This window comes from Lachnellula hyalina (assembly GCF_007821495.1).
Source record: "Lachnellula hyalina strain CBS 185.66 chromosome Unknown contig00025, whole genome shotgun sequence".
Taxonomy (NCBI): domain Eukaryota; kingdom Fungi; phylum Ascomycota; class Leotiomycetes; order Helotiales; family Lachnaceae; genus Lachnellula; species Lachnellula hyalina.
In genome coordinates, this window is record NW_022157139.1 from 258,306 (window position 1) to 275,893 (window position 17,588).

The 17,588-nt window shown below is 43.9% G+C and overlaps 4 protein-coding genes and 1 pseudogene across 4 annotated transcripts; 2 read left to right on the forward strand and 3 right to left on the reverse strand.

Annotated features, from left to right (window-relative positions):
- Window positions 1-1,171: 1,171 nt before the first annotated feature.
- Window positions 1,172-3,462, forward strand: DLD1_1 (D-lactate dehydrogenase [cytochrome], mitochondrial; the record flags this gene model as incomplete). The annotated part of the gene is made up of 5 exons (XM_031147120.1): window positions 1,172-1,528; window positions 1,720-2,125; window positions 2,185-3,067; window positions 3,165-3,264; window positions 3,316-3,462. The coding sequence occupies 5 exons, from the start codon at window positions 1,172-1,174 to the stop codon at window positions 3,460-3,462; spliced, it is 1,893 nt and encodes a 630-aa protein (XP_031007619.1).
- A 1,760-nt stretch (window positions 3,463-5,222) lies between these two features.
- Window positions 5,223-9,529, forward strand: rdp1 (RNA-dependent RNA polymerase; the record flags this gene model as incomplete). The annotated part of the gene is made up of 5 exons (XM_031147121.1): window positions 5,223-6,096; window positions 6,143-6,765; window positions 6,812-8,237; window positions 8,285-8,874; window positions 8,933-9,529. The coding sequence occupies 5 exons, from the start codon at window positions 5,223-5,225 to the stop codon at window positions 9,527-9,529; spliced, it is 4,110 nt and encodes a 1,369-aa protein (XP_031007618.1).
- Window positions 9,530-11,475: 1,946 nt separating this feature from the next.
- On the reverse strand, window positions 11,476-12,974 carry PO11 (Similar to Retrovirus-related Pol polyprotein from type-1 retrotransposable element R1 (Fragment)(Bradysia coprophila)(db_xref=InterPro:IPR000477,PFAM:PF00078); annotated as a pseudogene).
- Window positions 12,975-13,128: 154 nt separating this feature from the next.
- On the reverse strand, window positions 13,129-14,155 carry LHYA1_G002145 (uncharacterized protein; the record flags this gene model as incomplete). Its single annotated transcript, XM_031147122.1, has 4 exons — window positions 13,129-13,536; window positions 13,636-13,747; window positions 13,909-13,931; window positions 14,054-14,155. The coding sequence occupies 4 exons, from the start codon at window positions 14,153-14,155 to the stop codon at window positions 13,129-13,131; spliced, it is 645 nt and encodes a 214-aa protein (XP_031007617.1).
- A 55-nt stretch (window positions 14,156-14,210) lies between these two features.
- On the reverse strand, window positions 14,211-14,435 carry LHYA1_G002146 (uncharacterized protein; the record flags this gene model as incomplete). Its single annotated transcript, XM_031147123.1, has 2 exons — window positions 14,211-14,323; window positions 14,363-14,435. Coding segments are annotated over 2 exons (186 nt in total), but the record flags the coding sequence as incomplete, so codon positions are not given.
- Window positions 14,436-17,588: the final 3,153 nt, after the last annotated feature.

The window sequence follows — 17,588 nt, forward strand, 5'->3', positions numbered from 1 at the left end:
AGACGCGTTATATCCTTGCAGCAAAAACTACATAGTGCACTTTATAGGATATTTGCAAACACGAGGACAACTAAGAGGAGGGGGGGAGGGACATTCTTCCAATGACCTACTCGATCTGGGATAATGCGGTGCGTTCTACAGCGGTGGATTAGGTCAGATCAGGGCAATCACATTTCGGAATGTCGGGGCCTCACTGCAGGCTGCAGTAGTGAGCTTTCTGTGAGGTAAGAAAAGCAGCACTGGAGAAAAAATGACTCTACTATCGTGAGGGGAAAGAGACCTCGTGCGCTTTGATGGCGAGGAGAAGCTCGAAGGATGACTTGATTTCGGATTGCTTGGGCCAGAGGGGTTTACTCGGTAACACCGCTGGCTGCAGTGCTCACCTCTACATGTAAGGCTCAAAAGGGGCACGTCAAGGCTTGCAGGGTTTCCTGTGGCATTACCTTCAATGACTGGTGGAGGTGGCGTGGGGCAATATTGCTCGGCTGGTGAGGCATACAGTCTTTGTTCTTGTACGTATTAGTATCAGTATTACTAGTAGTATTAGAAAAGTTGGTGGCTTCAAACTGCATTGTCTTCTAAGAAACAAGTAGCAGTAAAGAGTGGGATGGATTTGTGACGATAGCACGACAGATCCACAACGCAGCATATATATAAACCATGGCTGAATTGCCACGATCCTTCAGCTACGTCGAAGAGTGAATGAGTGACATGGACATGCTCAAGTCCATATAGGTATTCCAATCCAAGCACCATTTTTATTGCAAAAAGCCAGCCTGTTGCAGTAGAACAACACGACTAAGTACACTTCGCCCGTATGAATAGGTACAGAGTACCATCAGCAGCAAGATAGCGAATCTATTCTCCGGGCAATATTCCACCCCTCTCCCAGCTACTAGCACAAGTTCATAGGTACCTGCCTAGTACCTGCCTAGGTGTCTCGAAGTAGGTACGTATTGCAGATTTCTTCCCTCTCATTTCCTAGGTATATAAAAGGCGACCGGCTGTTCCTCGTTAACTCTAACCTTTTCCCCATCAAATTCAATCTGAGAGTGCCTTTGCAAAAGCAAACTGATGCAAAGATTTTCCGCAAGGAGCACAAATCTGGTCTAACCTGATCTACAGTACCGTACCTACCTTGACCTAACCTTCCATAGTCCTTGCTGGCAATATGTCGGTCTGCAGACTCGGGTCGGCAAAAAACGCCGGCGCGCCGATGAGGGGTTGGGCTTCTAGAACACCAACGCCGCAAAACTCGGTATTCTTAAGACGCAGGTGGAACAGCTCAAGAACTTCAATTTCAACAGCTGCCGCGAAGGCCAAAGTTGTCTCTGGTACTGGCACAGGCAAAGGAGTTCGAGTAGGATGGAGTTCCTTTAATGTTGTAGCTGTGGTTGCCGCCACCGCTGTGCTTGTCCATGGATATGCCACGTTCCAGGCAAATTCCAAGGCGGCGAGGGAGAGAGACTACTCCAGTCCTGCAAAGTTTGTAAAGCCTAAATATGCAGATATTGGTGATATGGAAGCAGTAAGTGTTTCCAGAATTTAGCATGTTTATTGGTACAATGTAGTCCCGCGAAGTCTTCCAAAGACTAGAAATACCACTAACCTCTCCCACTTCTTGACCCTAGGGGAGGGCTTCGCCCATTGGCTTACTCCTCGATGCTTCTTCTCGTGGACCATTTTACCTACAAGTTTCAGTCACTAAATGATGCCCAGGCAATCAAAGAAATCCGCCAAGCAACAAGTGACGAAGATACCATATCCACAGATCCTGATGACCTCAAGGCCCACGGGTATTCAGAATGGTCCTCAACTAACGTAGATGGCCTCCCAGTAGCTGTAGCCTATCCAAAGACAACAGATGAGGTATCAAAAATTGCAAAGATCTGCTACAAATACCGAGTTCCAATCATCCCATTCTCCGGCGGAACAAGTCTCGAAGGAAACTTCTCAGCTCCTTATGGAGGCGTTAGTGTCGATTTCACTTACATGGACCAAATCCTGGAATTACATGAAGAAGATATGGATATCGTAGTCCAGCCCTCTGTGTCTTGGATGGATTTGAATGAGCAGCTCGCTAAACGCCAATCTAGACTCTTCTTTCCGGTAGATCCTGGTCCAAGTAAGGCTTCCCTTCTCTTCAAGTTTCGTTTAGTGTGCATCAATTATGATTCTGCAAAGTTCCTGTTCCGTTTGCTGGAGCTGTATGGCATGTTCCTGGGGCTTCTGATCCAGAAGACTTGAAAGTGTTTCACGGTTCTCGGGACATCGATCCATGCCCCTTCAGGTTTCCAAACCAAGCTGACGATCGAGTTTCCACAGGCGCAAAGATTGGCGGTATGGTAGGTACGAACTGCTCAGGTACGAATGCCGTACGATATGGTACCATGAAGGATTGGGTCATAAACCTTACAGTTGTGTTGGCCGACGGTACCATCATCAAAACGAAGCGGCGGCCAAGAAAATCTTCCGCGGGCTACAACCTTAATAGTCTCTTCGTGGGATCTGAGGGTACCCTTGGCCTGGTGACGGAAATCACTCTCAAGCTGGCCGTCGTACCGCAAGAATTCTCCGTCGCCGTGGTTACTTTCCCCTCGATTCGCGATGCTGCATCCGCTGCTGCTAGCGTCATGAGAGCCGGTGTGCAAGTCGCGGCTATGGAGATCATGGATGAAGTACAAATGAAAGTTGTAAACCTATCTGGGTCTACTGCGCCGAGAAAGTGGACAGAGATGCCTACACTTTTTTTCAAATTCAGTGGCACAAAAGCTTCGGTCAAAGAGAATATCGCCATGGTCGGTGCCATCGCCAAAACCCATGGTGGAGGCAATTTCGAATTCGCAAAGGATGTAAAGGAGCAGAAATTACTATGGAGTGCCAGGAAGGAAAGCCTTTGGTCTATGTTAGCTTTGAGGAAGGAAGGCAACGAAGTATGGAGTACTGATGTTGCCGTTCCATTCTCGAGGTTGGCCGATATTATTGAAATCAGCAAGAAGGAGATGGATGACTTGGGATTATTTGCAAGTATTCTAGGCCATATAGGCGACGGCAACTTTCATGAAAGGTAGGCCGAATTTTATTGTAATATGCGAACTTTGCCATGTCCTCAGCTATCGGGTTTGATAATAATTAGGACAAGCGCACACTAATCTTGTGGGCAGTATTCTTTATGATCGCCGAATCGATGGAGAGAGGGAGAAGGTTGAGCGGTGTGTAAAAAGCATGGTTACAAGGGCTCTGGAAATGGAAGGCACTTGCACTGTGAGTTGAAGCTTCTCCTGTCCACCGAATCGATTTTAAGTGTTTGAACAGGGAGAACATGGGATTGGAATTGGCAAGAAGGAAGCGCTGCTGATGGAAGTGGGCATTAATACAATCCATGTAATGAAATCCATAAAGCAAGCGCTCGATCCGCACTGGATTTTGAACCCGGGAAAGATCATGGACATACCATCTTAAGTTTTCATTATTTTCTTTCTGGTATGGGCATTTTTCAAAGGGAACGACCAAGACTGGATAAAACTGGGGTGTGAAAGGCTGCCTGATCATCTGGAGGTCAGCGGTGCATATTGCGTTGCTTTAAATTCTTGCGGGATGGAGTTCACGGGCATTATTTAGAATCATCATCTTCGCGGAGGAGAACCCAATGATTAGTAATAACGAGAAACGAGATTACAGCCCTTGGCCACGCCTGTTGAACATCTACTGCTGATAAAGGGGAGCCTAGCCTATCGATATTACTTTGATACGTCATGCATCAGACTTAGAAGAAGCAATAGATTGAAATGAATCCAAACTTCGTACTTGCTATTATGGTGGGGACACTTCAGAATTTTGGGTTTTAGTTCATCGTAGTACATTACTACAATGAATCTGGTCACAGGACCCAACTAGTAACTACATATTTAGTAGTGAACAGGGGCTGGCCAAAACATGTATGCCGTATAACGTGGGACATTCGGAGAGTTTTAGTGGGGTGTCCTAACGGTGAAGCTCAAGAGCACATCAACATTGGTGGGATGAAATACCGATACAGGGAAGGAAATCTCTCTTGGGCGTGCTGACCCCCACTCCAGGGCCTCGAGCCTAATTACCATAGACTTATGACATCGATCTCTTTGAATACGGCACGGCGGAGACCCCACAGGTTTGGTCTCCACGCTGATAATTCAGGCAGGACTGTAGTAATTATTGAGGGCGGACTTACTCCATGTGACAGTTTTAACTATGAACCCTGGTTTACATAAGAAGCTATCCTAAGTTGTATATTTGCGCAACAGGGTGTTATACCGAGACGAAGGGATGATAAACCCATGTAGGTCGATACCATACTCGTAGTTAAAGGCCCATCCATTATTGAACGATTCTCCATGTATGATCTTGGTGTGCCAGTAATCTCTAGTAATTACTTGTACTCGTTAAGCCAAGGAGATGCATAGTTTGCTTTAGTTGAAAATTGAAAACATAGTTAGAAAACCGAGATATGGTTCAGAGTACAAGCACAAATCATGCTGCGAGAAAGAGTTGAAGAAGTGGAGAATTAATGTTGAAGAGAAGAGAACTTGAGACCTGTACCTCGCCTGACCCCCTAGGTATGTCCATGCGTCTTCACATATCTTATAGCACGTGATTTTGCGATAAGAACTAAGATTTCAAGCGCGAACGCCAACAATCTCAACTATAAGTATTCTATCAAGGTCTCGACGCCAAGGATAATAATTCAAATTTAATCTCAAACGTCAACGAGCTTCACTTCAATCCGCGCATTTTCACTTGATTGATTATTCAATGTATCTTCCCGGCAGGTAAAACATTGCAAACATCTCCTTCTCCCACTTCGGAGTGTCAACCGCGCTGTCTCTGTCCTTTGGAAGCAAAGTCAAGAAGCAATCATACCATACCACGGCTGCCTACCTACCTACATACATAGGTAGTCTGCTTTTGCCCATATTGTCTTCCTCTACTTCTTTGAATTCACTCTCACAATTCACTTCATTACTTCTCCATTGACAGACTCTGTGCAACCGCCCTTCACTCCACCTCCACCTTCACCCTCACCCTCACCCTCACCCAACCCTCACCACCACCTCCATTCTGCCTCCACTTCAATCTCACAAAACCACCACTCTGGCTACCACACAATACCCTCTTTGCTGTTTCCCGCATACTAACTACATCTACAGTAGTGTGTTTGTTCCAGCGGTTGTGGAACATTCATTATGCAAAATATGATACCAAGGCGTAATAAGCTTGGCGAGTGGAGGAACGCCCCAGATCTCTCTATCAAAGTCAGGGGGCTCCATGAGTCTGAAAGTACTTGGAACTTGTTAAGGAATTTCAAAGCAGCTGGGCGTATCGTATGCATTGATATTTTCGAGGGAAGGGATGGCCAGCGTGAGGGGACCGCAAAAATTAAATTCTCTCCGCCGCCCAAATCGGAGTTCTGGGGTTCACAACTCCATCCATGCAGATACCAGATGCAAGCAGCAGATGGCTCTGTTCACTACAATGTCTTCGTGGCGCTCTGGGAGGATCGAAGTCCTCGCACCCACCGCGTCCATAGCCCGATTAGACCTCATATCTCTTACGAGCCAAAGATGGCTCTGCGGCCGTCCTCTCTGCACATCGGTATCATGGTGGATCGGGAATCCATGATGCCTCTTCAGAGCATCGAGCCGTCCACACCTGCAGACCTAAAGTTTACAGTGGACCTCGTTCGCAAGAAAATCACAGCAGAGTTCAAAGTCAGCTTCGAAGATCCAAGATCTCAAGGAGTTGCTAGCTTTGTTAGTGATTCTGCGGTAAACGAATTCAAGAGAGCGAACAATTACATGTTCGAAATACCTTTTGACCAGTTGAAGACTATCAGCCAAATCAACTTCAACAATCGCTGCTTTGGGCTTCAGATGTCGCTTGAGTCCCCACCCCAATATCACCGAAAGCGAGAAGACGAGGAATCATGCCATTCTGCTGAGACTCTCAGATGGACGGACTGGGACACGTGGTACAGACAAACAGATATCGTCTATGATCCTTACCGTCTTCAGAATGCCGTCATTGCTCTGCATAAAGAGAGACCCGTCATCGACATAGGTAATTGCCCACCCTACTCCTCTTACATAATTTACTAACCAGTCAGGTCGCTGGACTACATATCTTTTCGTCTTTCAAACAGCCCAGAACCCAACTGCTAGGATCAATGAGATGAAACAGGCACTACAGGACTACAACATTGAAGTCGTTACTCGTGGTCAAATCAATAGGCTAGAAGCGTATCCTGCTGAGTTATGGTCTGTTATTGATCCACCGAAGTCTGAACACGGTGCGGCTGATATGCGGAATCTGGATGCAAACGGAAGTACAATATTCCTTCCATTTGAAGTCCGCTACCAATTAGAAGTTTGCATATCTCGCGATATTCTCAATGAATACAATATCTCCAGGGAATTCATCACGAAGCTAGCTGAAATAACCTCGACGGATCCGATAAAGGCTCGCAACATCCTCGAGTATATTGCCGAGCAAGACAAGCGGATCTATGACCCAATGTCAATCTTTGAGGACCATGAAACACTCGCATTCTCTCCAAAAACCGAGATTCCCCACTACTGTGCCTATGCACGCAAAGCTACAATCACCCCAAGCACCATTTATTTCAGTTCGCCGACTGTTGAGACTACGAATAGGGTCTTAAGACGCTATGCTAGAGAAAACCAAGAAGGCCGTTTCTTGCGAGTACAATTTACAGATGAGTTGCTCGAGGTTTGACTCCTAAACCATGTTGTCTTCTCCATGCTAATCGCTCTAGGGTCGAATCAACTCTTCTGCTGATAAGCAAAGAAATGATGAAATTTATACCCGCGTCTACAGGACTCTTTTCAACGGCATCCGAATTGGTGATCGTCACTATGAGTTCCTGGCGTTTGGTAACTCCCAATTCCGCGAAAACGGTGCTTACTTCTATTGTCCCACCAACCATTTATCTTGCGACGATATTCGCAACTGGATGGGCAATTTCTCCCACATTAAAGTTATAGCCAAATATGCGGCGCGACTGGGACAATGCTTTTCAACAACAAGAGCTATCAATGGGCTATCGACACCCGATATCATCACGATTCCTGACATAGAGAACAATGCAGGTTGCTTTACTGACGGCGTGGGCAAAATATCTCCGTTCCTTGCACAGATGATTGCTGCAGAGCTCGGCGTGCGCTCAAATACCGCACCATCAGCCTTCCAGTTTCGCCTTGGCGGATGCAAAGGCATCTTGGTTGTCTCTCCCGATGCGAAAGATAGGGAGGTTCACATTCGAAAGAGCCAGCAAAAGTTCACCGCCACTTATAATGGTCTGGAGATTATCAGATGTTCTCGATTTTCTCTGGCAACTTTAAATAGACAAACTATCGCCATTCTGTCTTCTTTGGGGGTCCCTGATCAAGTCTTCTTGGGAATGATGACGGAGCAGCTTGCAAACTATCAACAGGCTATGAGCGACGATGATCTGGCCGTCAGCCTCTTGCTGCGGTATATCGACGACAACCAGATGACGATCAACATCGCCACAATGATCCGGAACGGCTTCATGACTGAGCGAGACCCTTTCGTACTGTCTTTGCTCCACTTATGGAGATCATGGTCTATCAAGCTCCTCAAGGAAAAGGCAAAGATTATCGTAGAGAATGGTGCGTTTGTTCTAGGGTGTGTTGATGAGACAGGCACATTGAGAGGCTATAGCAAGCCAACCGTCGCTTATGGCGAAAACTTCCCAAGGGAGGAGTTACCGCAGATCTTCATCCAGGTCCCGGACAAAGCAGATCCAACCCGCCATAAAGTGATCGAGGGCATTTGTCTTGTTGGCAGAAATCCCTCGCTACATCCAGGAGATCTTAGGGTCGTCGAGGCCGTCAACGTCCCCGCTCTGTACCATTTACGTGATGTGGTGGTTTTTCCTTCCAAAGGCGAACGGGATGTCCCAAGCATGTGCTCTGGTGGCGATCTTGACGGAGATGACTATTTTGTCATCTGGGATGAGCATTTGAGACCCCCTGAGTGGAACTGCGAGCCAATGGACTACAAAGGGCCCCCTCCACGAGAGTCAAGTCGCCCTGTTGAAGTGACGGACCTTATGAAGTTCTTCGTACGATTCATGAAGAACGATGCGCTACCCACGATTGCACATGCACATCTTGCACAAGCCGACTTTCTTGGACAGAGAGTTAAAGACCCGAAATGTAAGCTATAAATTCTTACCCGTATTTATTTCAACTAATTATGGCAGGTCTCGAGTTAGCTGCGTTACACTCGAAGGCGGTTGATTACGTGAAGACTGGTCTAGCAGCGGAAATGCCAAAGCGACTGATACCACGCAAGTGGCCCCATTTCATGGAGAAAAAGTACAAACCAAGAGAAGCCATTTACAAATCGGGGAAGATCCTCGGTAAACTCTACGACAAGGTTGAGAGTGTTGACTTTTCCCCTCAGTATGAGGAACCTTTCGATAGACGCATCCTCTCCGCATATAAATTTGACAATGCTCTCTTAAAGACTGCTCGTCAAATAAAATCACAATACGACACTGCTATGCGTCGAATCATGGCTCAACAGGAGATCCAGACTGAATTCGAAGTCTGGACAACATTCGTACTTTCAAGACCACGTGTTGGCAGTGACTACAAAGTACAAGAAGAGATGGCACGAATCTCCGAAACTCTCAAGGAGCAGTTTCGAGCCGTCTGCATTGAGAAGGCAGGTGGCAAGGACTTCTCGATTCTTGGTCCCTTCGTAGCTGGGATGTATAAGGTCACAAAAGAGGAGCTCGACATTGCTCTTGCTGAGTGTAAAACAACTAAACTTGTTGGCAACAGAGAAGTAAGTTGGTCCCTATAACTCTCGTGCTTTAGGAACAGGCTGACACTGAATTCAACAGGTCCCTAAGCGGAAGATGGAACCCAAGTACATGCCATTGATCACATTCCCTTGGCTGTTTGAGAAAGAACTCGGCAGAATCGCAACTGGTATAGAAGCAGCCGATGATCTGGAAGATCTTGGCCTACAGCATCTGGTCTTCAACGGCGACCATTCTCGCAAACGAAATGCCGGCGTTACGAACAATGAGGACTTCATTCGACAGGAGAATGGAGTTATCGTTCACCGGGGCGAAGAGCTTGATTTGTTCCGCCCGGAGACCGACTTTGAAGATCTGTCTGGGGAGAGCGATTTCGAGGAAACCGGAGATCTCCAAGATGGCGCAAGATACAGAATGGGCGAGTCTGGGGAGATTGTCCTAGCCTCTGCTTTCCCTGGATCCATCGCAGGATCGGTCTCTGGTGCCGGTGTTGAGGATGTGGTCCCAAGAACACAATTAGATGGCTTTATCGATCCCAAAGAGAACAAGTTAGGCGAGATTGAAACAACCAATGCGCTTGGTGACTTTTGGCCACAAAGTCCGGTCACTGAAGAAGTAATTGAAGTCAAGGTCGGGGAATCGGCTTTTGAGAAGGTCACGCGAATAATCGGTCGCTGATTCTATAGTTGAGTGTAGCCATTGTAAGATAGCGAGTTCATATAATTAGATACCCTCTCTTGTGGTGGATAGAAAAAGCAGCACTTATTATCATCGACTTATAATGCTCCGCTTGGCCGAGGACGTTATATATTACCTATAGCACTGCATTGCATTTTTTATCTATCGCAAGCTTTTAATCTATTTATTTATTTATTCCATTAACGTCCTGTGTGAGTCTAAGACTATGTAGGACGGCGCTAGCCTAATGCTAGCGCGGGCTAGTGATACAGTCAAGAGATATGTCAATATGTTTCCGGTTGGAATCTGTGGGACTAAGCCTAATGCGGACTAGGTCTATAAAGCAATAACGCCATAATAATAAAAATCCCCCAGGGCCCTAAAAACGTATAACTAACTAATAAATGAAAAGTGAATCAGGGAGTGGCAGAAAGCGAAGGCGGTCAGCTAGCATAGCAGTTTCTTATGCTGCAATTGCGCTCTTATGTATTCTAAGCTAAAGTTGGGAAAAATCGATGGATTTAGTTGGTAGGAGTGGGCGGTGAGACTTCTAAGCCGTATACCGTAGTATATGCTTAGTTATTATCGAATTCTGCCTGTTCAAGCCGCTATTTGCGGGTACTGATACCCGTTTCACCCAAGAAGGTTAGTAGATGCTAGCGTCTGATTTTCGTCTTAAAGAGGGAGCGTAGGCTAAGCCTAAATAGGACACTGTCTTTTAGTCTTTTGCGTTCTTTACTGTATTCGGGGCATTGTAGTATAAGATGCTATAGTGATTCAGGCTTATAACTGTATATGTAGTAATTAGTGGGTGTTTTATTGAATCGTTTTAGGTACGTCCTAAAGTAGCCGTGTCGTAGCTTAAGCTAGTAAAAGGCGCTAGCAGTGGATCTAGCCGTTTTGGGAAGCTGTATTCAAGAGTGAATTTGTGGGTTGAAAAAGTTGAAGTAGTGGCCTTTACTGCTAGCTAGAGCATTTGCCTATGCATGCCGTCGGATTTGGTTGATTTTTATGCCTATATAGGTATAGCTTGTGTGGGCAGCTAGGGCGGTCTGGGTGGTCGGAAGTGATTTGGACCCTAATTTGGCTAGTCTGTCTACCTCTTTATTTCTATTAATGTCTTAGTATCTGGGGACCCACTCTATTGCTAGCGTGGATCCGTTTTGGGCTATTTTGGTAGCGGCTGCAATAGCGCGTAGCTGGTGAATTTGGCCCGGATTATCAGAAGGCCGCGCTAGCCTATAAATGGCGGCTTGGTTATCTATATACACCTAAATGTCCCTATTTGGGCCTAGTCTCGTCGCATCTTTAAATGCTAGGGCAATGCCTTCTAGCTCTCCATTATAGACGATTTGGTGGGGACCTATATTTCGGGCTAGTCGTATAAAAGGGCGACTAGCGCATTTGTAGCCCGCTAGTCCCACTCTAATTCCGGTGCTTTTAGGCATTTGCGACCCGTCTAAGTAGTATGACACCTGATTTGGCGATTGTGACTGTATTTGCCGGCGGTGTATCATGGCAGTTTCCTCTTTTAGCAATTTGGCGATTCGTGTGTCCTAGGGGATAGAGCGGTCCTAAGGGGCAAAGTGGAAGTGGTGTATAGGTTTGATTTTGCTGCTAAGCAGGGGTGTAATAGTCCTGGCAATCGTCTGAAGTCCGTATCCTAAGTAGCTGGATTTGGCAATTTAGCGATTCACTGGATAGTCTGGACTTAGCTTAGCTAGCCGAAAAGTGTATTTGCGGGTGGCTGTATCTAGTCGTATTGCGGGCAGTAGGAGGCTAGCTTCAACTTCCATGGCCTGAATTGGACTAGTCCGAAAAGTGCCTAGGATTTTGCGTAGTGCCAAATTCTAGAGGTGCTATAGGTGGTCTTTTGCATATGCTTGGCCTCGCCACTAAATTGGTGATGCATAGTTGGACATGCTTGTTACATAGGCTAAATATAGCTATCTAAAGGCGGTGGGACTTAACCCTCGCTCGCTATTAGCTAGCCTAGACATTTGTCCGAATGCGGACTTAGCCTTAGCGGTGCGGATGGTAATATGCTCCTTAAATTGTAATAGAGCGTCGAAGTGAATGCCAAGCCACTTAACTGTCTGCTTTAGGGGGACTAAAGTCCCGTCTAGGAGTATAAGGGACGCTAGCTTAGCGCGTTTGCCTGTGCTGAAGTGAATCAGTTCAGACTTTTTTAGGTCAAATTGGATTGCGTTTTTACTAGCTAGCTGAAAAAGCTCTTTAGCTACTAGCTATAGTATCTTAACGTTTTTGCGGGGGCTAGTCGATGCAAAAGAGAGAGTGATATTATCCATATAAGAGATAAATTTAACTGCACGTGACCTAAATAGGCCTCGTATATAGATTAAGAAAAGGATAGGCGAAATAGGGCTTCCTTGTGGGATTCCGGTCTAAATAGGCTGGTTTTCGTCTGATTATCCGTTAAATAGAAGCTTAAGTGACCGCCCGCTTATAAAGGATGAGACCCACTTAATAACCGAATCGGGAAAGGCTAAATCCTTAAGAATTATAAGTAGCCGGTTCTTAGATATATGGTCGTATGCCCCTTTTATATCTAGTAGAAGCGTACTAGTAATTTTGTTTCGTAGCTGATTTGTATGGACATAATCCGCTAGCATAGCGCCTACGTCTATAGCCGACTTTTTAAGTCGGCCACTGATTTGGCTAGGATGCAGCAGATTTGGTGTAGTTTCAGCTAAGTACGCTAGTCGCTTAGCTAGGATCCTTTTACTTACTTTACCTAGGCAATTTAGAAGTGAAATCGGCTGATACGCGCTAGGCTGTTTATAGTCTAGCTTATTGTTTTTTTGTAGTATAGCGCAATTCGCTTGGCGCTAGCACTTTGGATGGTAGCTAGTGTTTACTAGCGTCTCAAAAAGGAGTGAAATCTGGGAAGGGCATGCTAAATATGCGTGGGTAATAATGGTCTGGGTAATATAGTCCGGGCTGGGGCTAGTGGATTTGATTTCACTAGAATAGGCTTGCTTTACTTCGTCTAGTGCTAGCTTTAGCTACTGCTATTGCTCTAAGGCGGTGTATGACGTCTAATTCGGGCTAGCTGTTTTAGGAGGTGGAGGGAAAAGCGTCTAGCGGAAAAGGTTGCATTTAGCAGTGAATATAGTTGCAAATTAGGTGGCAGAAAGCTTCAGATTTGGGACTAGCTCTAACCGCTTTAACTTTATATAGGCTAGGGCTTTAAAAATTGATTTAGAATCCTCTTTCTCTAAGAACTAGTTCTAGTAATCCTTTTTCGCTATTTTAATAGCCTGGAAGTATATATTGCAGGCGCTAGTATAGCGCTTATTTGATTAGCTAGAAAACGCTTACTTAGAGGCCTCTCTAGCCTAATTTATATCGCGTTAAAGTGATTTTAGTGAATCGTTCCACTAAGGCTTAGCATATGGCGCTAACCGGATTTGGGGTATCGCATTGTGTGCAGCGCATAAAATGGCGCTAGTATAACGTTCTGCTATATCGTCCAGATAGTTAAGGGTTACTTTATAACTACGTTTTATATTGATTTGTTCTAAGCTTTTTAAGCTTGAATTGGAGCTTAAAATATAGCTATAGGCCTATAGCTCATTTTAGAGCGGTGATAGCTGGCAGAAAAGTTTTTCGCTAAATTTGGTCCAATCTGCCTGTTTTATATTGAAACGGGTGGTTTGTGGATCCGCTAGTCCTATTCGGGAACCGTTAATAGTAAATGTGATCCTAAAATGGTCTGAGCCTATATCGTCCACTATGGCCCAGTCCTGAATGTGATTGGCTATGGATCGATGCGCTAGCGTAAGGTCGATATTTATCGGCCTAGCTATATGCGGACGATGGAAGGTGCTAATACCAGGGGTATTTAAGAGGGCTAAATCGTGGTAGTCGATCCAGTCTGCTAGCGTATTACCTTCTTCGTCACATGCATCGTATAGGGGGTCCCACCACGGGTTATAGGCATTAAAGTCCCCGCAAAAGACCGAATCGAGAGGCGGTAAGAGCTGCTATAGGCATCAGGCTAGCGTACGGGTGTCCGAATCGGGTAATTAGTGCTTTTTATTGTAAATATTATAAATATTAATCACGTGATCTTAATCTATAACATCTAGGGCTTGGAAGTCTGAATCGTTTAGCGAATCCGAGGCTAGGACGACCCTAGGGCGGTATGACCTAGCAATATAAGCTATTATGCGTGGTGTGATATCTAGGCTAGGCCTATTTAGGAAGAGTTAGGTGAATGAGGGGTGGGAAATCAATTGTATTTCATCTGCATCGCATATAATAAAAGGCTCTTAAACTAGTATAATATCTATATCTAGCTCAATTGCCACTTGTAGCGCGGATTCCGTATTATAGGCGGCTGTATTTAGATTCACTTGGAGGATTTTAGTGCTAGCGTCTATTATAGAGAGGACGTGGGAGCCTTTAAGTGGATGCTCTAATAGACTTCACATAAAGCGGAGCTAGCCGCATATAGACCTCCGCAATTGGCGCATTTATATGTCAGGTGATCACACCTACCCTTAGCATTACATATAGAGCATATATGCTGTTTCGTCTGATGTTTTTCCCCGCATAGCTAGCACTTAGCCTCTTTGCGGCAGTAGTAAGATAAGTGTCCATAGGCTTGACACCTAATGCATTAGGTGGTGGGACGTGTCATATAGTGTTTTTCGCATCATATAGAAATGCCAGCTATATATAGCCTATTTCGGATAGCTGCGCTAGCCTCTTTAGGCGTAGCAAATGCAATTGCCACGGATCCAGCTATCTGTTTTAAGCGATTTTCGGCTAATATGATCTAGTATAGCTGTCCTAAAGGGGTTAGACCCTTATTAAAAGTCCGTATTTCGTCCTTAACTAGCTCTATGCCTTCCAGACAGTTGAAAATAGAAGTGGGGATCCTATAGGTAATAATTTTATGCCATGTAACATCTTTCTAGGCGGTGTAGCCTGGCATTAAATGTATCTAGATGTCGGATTTAGCAAGTAGGAAGTCCGCTGAGTAAGCCTCTATAGTTATAACTACTAGATTGGCCTGAAGTGACTTAGACACTAAAAGGACTATAGGGTCTTTTACTCCTTTACTAGCAAAAGCTCTATTTAGAGCATTATAGGTAGTGAGAGGCTAAAAATTATCGTTTTAGACTATAGTATCCTTAATTAGAATCACACGGCGGCTGGTAAGGGGCTTCTTTATAGCTAGCTTTAGCAGTAAGGACTTTTTAGCAGAATTAACTAAAATCCAGTCCGAATCGGGGTTAGCAGACTCGGCTGCGGCTACATATATCCGATTTTAAGTGGTTTTCAGCTGGGGAGCGATTTTCAGCCTATTTAGGCGGTCTGGGACAGCTGCGCTAGGCCCTTTCAGGTTGACTTGCAGGCAGGTAGTTGGTTTTAGGGCGATTTGCCAGGCGGTGGCTTCTAGCTTTTAACTAGCAGATTCTATATGCGTGATCTTATTAGCTAAAATAGCTAAAACCTTCTTAATAGAGCCTTTTTTAAGGTATTTACAGAAGATTTCAATTAAATCAAGTATTTGATCCTGTTTTAAGCGGTCTAGTTTAGCAGCCGCGGCTTTAACTAGGAGGTCACGTGCCTCTATAATAGCCTTATTTAAAGGTGAATCCATAGTAAACCTTGGATTTTTGGCCGGATTAGGAAGCGGTGTAGCTGGCCTCTTCTTTGTGGTAGTGAAGGTAAAAGCGTTGCTAGGGTGACCGTATTGTTGGTTGTTGATGTTTTGGTGGGTACGGCTAGCGGAAGGGGCCGTGTATGCAAAAACTGACGCGTCTGACGCGACATTTAGCCAGTCCGCGTCCCACGCAGGGCGGTTTAGCTTGTCTGTACTGAATGTTATAGTATGTGTGGCATCTATTACTATATCGTCGTCTTCTGCCGCTGCAGACCGGTGGCGTGGGAGGGCGGGGGGGGAGGAGGGGAGAGGAGGAGGCGGCTTCGGGGTCGAGAACCCTTCGGATGAGCCGCATTCACTCATTTTCCAAGTGAGAAACCTGGGGGTAGGCTCAAATGAAAGCTGAGAGAGAGACGATTCGAATGCTGGCGCGATCGTTCGATTTGGACGGTTGTGGCAAAAGTTATGGGTGAATTCGTGAAATCGGAAAAGTTTTTTAAATAAAGGGCTCTTAAACTAGTATAATATCTATATCTAGCTCAATTGCCACTTATAGCGCGGATTCCGTATTATAGGCAGCTGAATTCAGATTCACTTGGAGGATTTTAGTGTTAGCGTCTATTATAGAGAGGACGTGGGAGCCTTTATAAGGGGCGAGCCCTAGAGGTAAAGCACGGGCTATGCCCGTGCTTAGCTTACTAAGCCTTAACCGGGGAGCGCTTACTTTTCTTCGGATTCAGATGAAGATTCTTCTCTCTCCTTTATTAAACTTGTTAAATACTATATTAAGCCTCTATATATATATAACTTACCTATAATATTAAGTTCAATTAATTATAGATTCACAGCTACCTATTAGCTTTACACTAGACCCTAGGTTAATACCATCAAGAAATAAAAGCCCTTAGCACGATATATCAAACGCCTAACTACTAGCTACCTTCTAAGAAATATATATATACTAATAATAGCTAGAAACCGAATTATTAGAAACGCGTGCCGCTATAAATAACTAGGGGATAAGAGAAGCTTAGCAGGGCCTATTAGGGGACGCGCTAGTCTAGAGCGACCTTATAAGAGCTTTAATTAAGTCGCTCTTAGTAATAACTTATATAAGGACTAACTATAAACTATTAGGCCCTAGGGATTAGAAGCTGCCAATATAGAATAGCTAGACGGATACCTTTTAAGATTACCTTCTAAGGCTTAGAAGCTTATATTATATTTATTTTAAAGTAAAACTAATACTTTTAGCTAAGTATTATTAGAATACTATCTATAATACCCTCCTAGCATAGGAGAGAGCTTAAATGTATTACTTTTAGAAATAGGGGGACTCTATAAAAGGCAAGGACCTTAAGGCTTTCTTTACGCAGCTTAATAGGATCTTCTTAGATAGTAATAAATAAGTAAAAGCCCTAGAGCATCTTATAAATATAAGGCACTCTCTAGGTTAGCTGTAGTATAAATACTAGCTTAAGTTTAATAAACTCCTACTAAGTGCTAATAGAGAGAGCTAGGAAAATAATATAAAGATTAGCTACTTTTAAAATACCTTCTTAAACCCTATCTATATATATATAGCCTCTATAGCTAAAGTAATAGACTACTATAAGTTTACTATAGAGGTAGAGTAAATTATAACTAACCTAGAAGAAACGGATTAGTTTAAAGCATTAAATAAGAGGTAGAGAGAGAAGAATAAGAAATCTAGAATAAAAATAATAATAACTATATATCCCTATAGTTACTCTATAACCTTAGTAAAGGATAATAAAGGGGATATAATAATAGCCCTAATATATACTAGTAATAGCCGCGGGAAAAAGCCTAGGAAATGCTATAATGCAAGTAGAAAGTAGAGAGCTAAATAGGTAGACTCTATAGAAAGAGAGAGATGCTAGGAGAAAGGACTCTATTACTAGTATAGAGTATTAGGATATTATATCTATAAGTATATATACGCCCTACTAGTTTAAATAGTAAAGATTAATATAGTTAAAGCTAAACTGCTATTAGAAGATAATAATAAAATATTAGAGCCTATCTCTTTTAAGTTAGGAAAAGAATAGCTTTTAGTTAAAGTTAGGAACTAAAAGTAGAGAAAGTATTAGTAAAGAGATAGGGGGAGGTTAAGGAAGTTATAAATAGAAACCTTATATATATAGACGTAATCCTTTAGAAAACTCTTAGAACTTTTACTCTTATTAATAAAGGGTGCTAATACTATACTATAATAAATAGAGACCTTATAAGAGGTCTTAGACTTATATATATTAGTAATAAAAAGTATAAGGTAAAAGAGGCCTCTTCTACTATATAGAATTTAAAGGTTAAAGAAGTTATTACACTTTATATAGATATTACTAGATTTAGTTAAATAGTTTATATATATATAATACTAAACCTAGCATTTCTAAT